Raw genomic sequence first — 6000 nt, forward strand, 5'->3', positions numbered from 1 at the left:
TGAGGCCTCATTCCTCGATGCAGGTGTCCCATTTCCTGTCTAGCAACTGTCAAATGAAGGCCACTAGAGCCAAAAAAATAATAATAAAAAAAATAATACATTTTGCATTTACTCAGTTATCTTTCTCTCACAGTAAAGTTTCTTTGATGATCCTAAAAGTTTAAGCGGGAAATTATACTGCAAAAACAGAAGAAACCTGTAAGTGGGAAATACCTTTTCACACCAATAAGTCCTAACAGGAGAACAAAGTGGCTAATAGAGTAGTCCATTAGACTGCAATTTCCTGTCCATTGTCTAACTAGGGTCTCAAGTCCCCACGGTGTACATTTAGAATGAAGATAGAGCAGAAGTAAGAAGAGGGCCAGTGACATTTCAATTAGCTGGTACTCACAAAGGAGACGCAGGCAGCCAGCAGCAGGATCCTGACCAGGAGGTCTTCAAATTGCTCTACCACCAGCTCCCACAAGGACTTCCCTGAAATATGCAAATAACATGTCAAACACCTGTAGGCAACACACTGGACATTAAGATCAGGACGACAAGTTCGTCCAGAAGGGTGGAGCGGTCACGCAGGATGTGTTGATGTTAGTTCTGAGATGATGATGATAAGCTGCTGTAAAGCAAGACCAAAGATGTTTACAAAGGAGTAGTGCTGTGTGCTGATGGGTGGGAAACCTCTGCAGGGTGGAACCCTAAAATTTAGCGCCAGGGTCTATATAAAACAAAAGATCCATACACAGGACACTCAATCAGGTAGTAAAGGCAGGAGCATGGTAGCTCGTTAGAAGAATCAATATTTACCTTCTTCAGCTGGAAGCTCTGTGGATGTCGCACCGCGTCGGTAATGGAGGAATAAAAAATGGCAAAGGGGCGGGAAGGGAGGGGTTGGAAAGAAAGAGACAAAGAGTAGTTAATGCATTTGATTACTTCAGTGTGACATTGAGATACACACACGCATACAAACCGTTTTGTAGTTTGGTTGTGATTAAATGTTCCGCCGCACTGAGGCAGAGCAGTAACTTGTTTGTTTAGGAATATTTGAGGCATCTGTGCTGCTGATGCAAACCTGAAATCAAACCTAAACTTCTGCCCTAGTTAAGAGATTCTCAGGATTTCTCTTCCATCTTTAGTTGAGTTGCTTCTCTGCTACCCCACAGAGACTCTCTGAGGTATTGTCAAGGGGAAGATGAGAGACACCAGAGCCAACAATGCAGAAGAGCGGAATGCCGCTATCAAAGCAACCTGGGCTTCACGAACACCGCAGCAGAACCACAAGCAGGTAGGCTGCATACTACGCAATGTTGGTGCTGTAATTTATGCAGCCTTGACCGAGAACTAAGTGTTGATAAGTTTAAAAGATATAAATGCATAAATGAAGCCTTAAATTTCAATAGATGGAAATAACATATAGGACTGTGAATGGTATGTGATTAAGCACAAGACATCCACAAATGTTAAACTTTAAAAATAAGAAGAAATTTATAAATGAAACTATTAAACAATTAGACTCGCACTGATCAGAAATCTAGTGGCCTATCCCCATTTTTATTAAATCTGAATTTGTTTAGGAAGAACCTTAATGCATCTAAACTGATTTGTGTAAGCGACATCTAAGCATAGGAAGCACCAACCATCAAAGGAAAATGTGCTGCAGGTTGTTTGTAGAAGCTCTGTACTTCTTGTAAGGGATTACCAGATTATCCCACATTTATGAACTAAGGCTTTCATTTTTCATTTTTCACTAATTCTGACACAATTTTAAACTAACTGCAACAGAGTACTCACAAATTGCTGACTGGTTCTCCAAATGGAAAAAGTGGACAACTAAAACAATAAAAAAGGGATTATTTTATCAGTATTGACCCTGCCTATTAAGAGAAAACTGTCCAGTTTGTGATCACGTGACATTAATTGGAGTATTGCTACTGTTTGTTGCTGTTAGGTCAAGTGAAAAATATATGCCGTACCTATGACTAATCAGTATCTTAATTGAGGAAAACAGGAGTTAGATTATAGAGAATCAGGAAGGAATCATGACGGAGAGATGGGGGTCTACTCCAAGAGCACATTTTACCATCTAAACCAACTCAAACTAGAGTAATGACATTTCAAACTCAATACCAACAATAATATAAATAATAGTAGGTTTGGATGAGTTATTGGCTTTAAGGTAAAAACTATCAACAACATAACCTTCATACAGTTTAAACTCCTTTATATCAGAAGCCAGTCAAGTGGCGGACTAAAAGTTTCCACCGGTGCTGATCCTCCCCCACCTGTTGATGGGCACTGCCAGAAAGCTGAATGAACGCTTGCAACTGGACTTTTTCCCCACGCTTAAAACAAAAGCAGACAAATTCTGTTGTTTTCACATAATTCCTGTGACAAAACACTCAGGCAGTTGAGATGTATAAACTGAAGGAGCAACATCCTCTTATTAAAAGGTATTATTTTATCTGTATATATTATTGACACTTTTCACACTTTTAAATGAAAGCAAATGGGTCAAATTACTTGTTTATTTGCAGCTTTGTGTAAATCAGGTGAAGGGATGTTGCATTTTACTTGGTATAGTGTAAGGATTTCCAGCCGACCCATGCCTTAGCTTTTTTATACTATGACTAGGAAAACGTATGGCAGACTTTCCATCACTGACCGATTGATTGAAGAAGAAGACGAACTCTGATTGGTGCATTGAACAACAATAATAAAACCAGAGGCTGGGGGAATATCTCTTGATTTTTTTTTTCTTCCTGTAACAGACATTTCAAAACCTGAAACAAACGTTGACATAAACCTCCTGTTTCAAAAGAAAACAATGGATGCTTTCGTTTTACTTGGGATAAGATGAGCATCCCAGCCACTGTCACGTGCTATCCAGAACTACTCACCCACCACGCACATGAGTCACTGGTGTGAGTAGACAGCAACATCAGTCAAGCTATAAAAAAATAAAAAAATAAATAAACACTCCAAATGACAAGTGCTGTTGATCAGTGTCACCGCACCAAGTCCGAGGCGTGATTAGTCACCCTGTTTGTCGCAACACAAAGTTATGACCGAGCAAGTCCCACGTAACAACCAGCCCCCGTTAAATCTGCTGGATGCACCGGCGACAGAAATATATGCTCCAGCCACATGATCTGCTCTTAAATTCATGCGTACTGTATTCAGCGTAAGCAAAAGCTGAAATTACAGTGTCGATTGGTGGCAAAGCAGATATATTTAGAAGGCACTGGGCTGGAACATTAAATGACAGCAGTATTCTCCTGCGAGCAGTGGAAACCTCATGTTGTGACCGCACCGAGCAGCACGAGTAACAAACGAGACCCTGTGTGGAGTGGGGCTGGAAAAGAGGAAATCCAATGACGTGAGCCCGCAGCCAAAAGCAAACATAGCTGCTCATCATGCTGCAGCAGCGGGAGCTACTTGACATTAAGGAAAGCTTTTAGAGTAAAATGGGCTCTCTTGGTGATCAAGAGGAAACACAGGGTCAAAGCTACAGCTGGGTCAGCATATAACGTTATGGTATGGTAACCTTGAGTAAAATACCATATCAGAGTTTCACAGTAATTCCAAAGCAAAAAGTTTTGCAATTATTAGAGATGAACCGACCAGGTTTCCTGACATGCCAACTCCAGTCCGGATTTTCTCAGCTCTATGTAAAAACATCAGAAAAATGTGCCTCAGGTTCTTTGATAGAGTCAGTACTTTAAAATCCAAATGAAAATCAAGGAATTTTATTATCCCCATTTATGGATCAAAACATATACCCTAATATTTATCTGATTTTCAAATACGAGATATTGATTCTTACAGCTGTAATACAATTTAACATTTATCTGTTATTCTTCTTTTGATACAAAGAATTATTGTACCGAATACTGCCCTGCTCTCCCATTGTTTTTCAAATGCCATTCAATTCAAGAGTACTTTATTAATCCCAAAGGGAAATTAAACAATTGTACAGTGTGCAACACTGGTGTAACACACTGATACCATCTGGTTAACTAGTCAGGTCATCTGTTCAGTTACCTGCCTGCGGTCAGGTATGCAGCTTGTAGCCAAATTGGACTTTTAGAAACAGTGTTGCTCAATATGAGTGATGGTTGGTGCTCAGTATGCCTCAGTCAAAGCGCCTAGGCTGCGGTGGAATGGACACCTAATTTCTTCTAAGTGAGGGAAAAAGTGTAGCATTTTTTTTTTTTACTATTTTTTTTTTCACAACACATGTACACAGTTAGAATCTTCTGTCTCCACCGACTTATATCATCTGCATTACAACTTGCCATCGAAAGGTGAGTCAGTGAATGTTCTACAAATGTAATAATGAGTACATGAGAACAGATCGGAATCAGCAGACACATAATAGTAAAATAAAAGAAAATAGAACGTAACACACGATTGAATGCCCCCTGACATAAGACAATCCACACATTCAGAAGCATCATGGAATTTTACATCGACCCAAAGATACACACTAATGCAAAAGGGCTGTCCTATAGATGTGTCACTGAGTTAATAACGGTAAGACAGACATCCATCTTGTATTAAAAACTGTTTTTTGAAGCCTTAGGGAATGTGTTATTCCTTCCATCAAATGAATGTCCCAGACCTTTTGTATCCATGTGTTATATGTAGGAGGCTCTGGCTTCAGCAATCTGATAGTTATGCATTTCAATGCTGCTGTGAGCAGGATTCTTAGAAGATATCTATCCCCCTTCTTCTCTATTCCGTCGGGTATTTTTCCCAAAATTGCCACCAAGGGAGTTTTTGGGACATTTCTCCTGAAAATGACTTTAAGAGCTTGAAAGATGTCCTCCCAGAATACGCTTAGGTTAGGACAAGACCAATTTGCGTGTGATTTGCATTCTGTGTCCCGCAGTTTTTCCAGCATGAACTGGGTTGTGTTGGGCCAAATTTACTGGCTATTGCTGGTGTTCTGAAAAACTGGACTATTACTTTCCATTTGAATTCTCTCCATGTGTTAGAATTTGTTGTTAATTGTGCTTGGGTACATAGATTGCTGACTTCCTGTTTGCAGTAAGGCGTATTGTGTCACTTCCTGTTGTTGCTGTGTGAACAACGGTTTTTTGCTCCAGGCTCTCTCGCTTTTTATCTTTAAACCTCTTTGCTGTAACATCTGTTTCCAAACATAAGCACTTTTAAATCATTTTCTGTGGCTGCTCATCACATTGTTTCACACGGTTTGTTCTTTGGCGTGATAACAGGGCGCTAGCCTAGCTTTAGCCTAGCGTTAGCCAAGCCTTAGCCTCATAATGGCTTCTCCGTCTCTGACTAAGTCTCCTATCTGCTGCTCTCTGTGTCAGATGTTCAGTTATTCCTCTGCCTCCTTTAGTGATAATGGTACATGTAATAAATGTAGTGTTTTTGTAGCTTTGGAGGCGAGGGTGTCAGAATTGGAGACCCGGCTCCGTGCTGTTAAAAAACCAGCTGCTAGCCGCTCCTTTGCTAGCGCGGAGCCGCATAGAGTAACTTCACGTAGCGAATCAAAAGTAGTAGCACCCGAACACCCTGGTAACCAGGCTAGCTGGGTGACGGTTCGTAGGAAGCATAGCTCTAGATCCCAGACCCCAGATCATCACCAGTCCGTCTGCGTTTCTAATAGATTTTCACCACTCAGCGACGCACCCGCTGAGGAGCCGACTTTATTTATTGGCAGCTCGATAGTGAGAAATGTGGCACTAAAGAAACCAGGGACCATAGTTAAATGCCTACCAGGGGCCAGAACGGGCGACATAGAATCCTACCTAAAACTACTGGCTAAGGATAAGCGTAAATACCGCAAAATTGTTATTCACGCTGGCGGTAATGACACCCGGTCACGCCGATCAGAGGTCACCAAAGTTGGTGTTGCTTTGGTGTGTAAGTTTGCTAAAACAATGTCGGACTCTGTAATTTTCTCTGGTGCCCTGCCTGATCTGACCAGTGATGACATGTTTAGCCGCATGTCATCATTCAACCGCTGGTTGTCTAGGT

General features: G+C 41.0%; 1 protein-coding gene across 2 annotated transcripts in view; it reads right to left on the reverse strand.

Moving 5' to 3' along the window:
- The window catches only part of atp2a3 (ATPase sarcoplasmic/endoplasmic reticulum Ca2+ transporting 3), a 79575-nt gene that overhangs the window by 54690 nt on the left and 18885 nt on the right, over positions 1–6000 (reverse strand). For both annotated transcript variants that reach the window (XM_012856859.3, XM_012856861.3), the window contains exons 2-3: positions 802–819; positions 392–474 (exon numbers count right to left, since the gene is read on the reverse strand). In XM_012856859.3, the coding sequence (XP_012712313.2) occupies positions 392–474; positions 802–819 (101 nt within the window). The remainder of the gene's footprint in view (positions 1–391; positions 475–801; positions 820–6000) is intronic.

The sequence above is a fragment of the Fundulus heteroclitus genome, chromosome 11 (genome assembly GCF_011125445.2).
Source record: "Fundulus heteroclitus isolate FHET01 chromosome 11, MU-UCD_Fhet_4.1, whole genome shotgun sequence".
Taxonomy (NCBI): Eukaryota; Metazoa; Chordata; class Actinopteri; order Cyprinodontiformes; family Fundulidae; genus Fundulus; species Fundulus heteroclitus.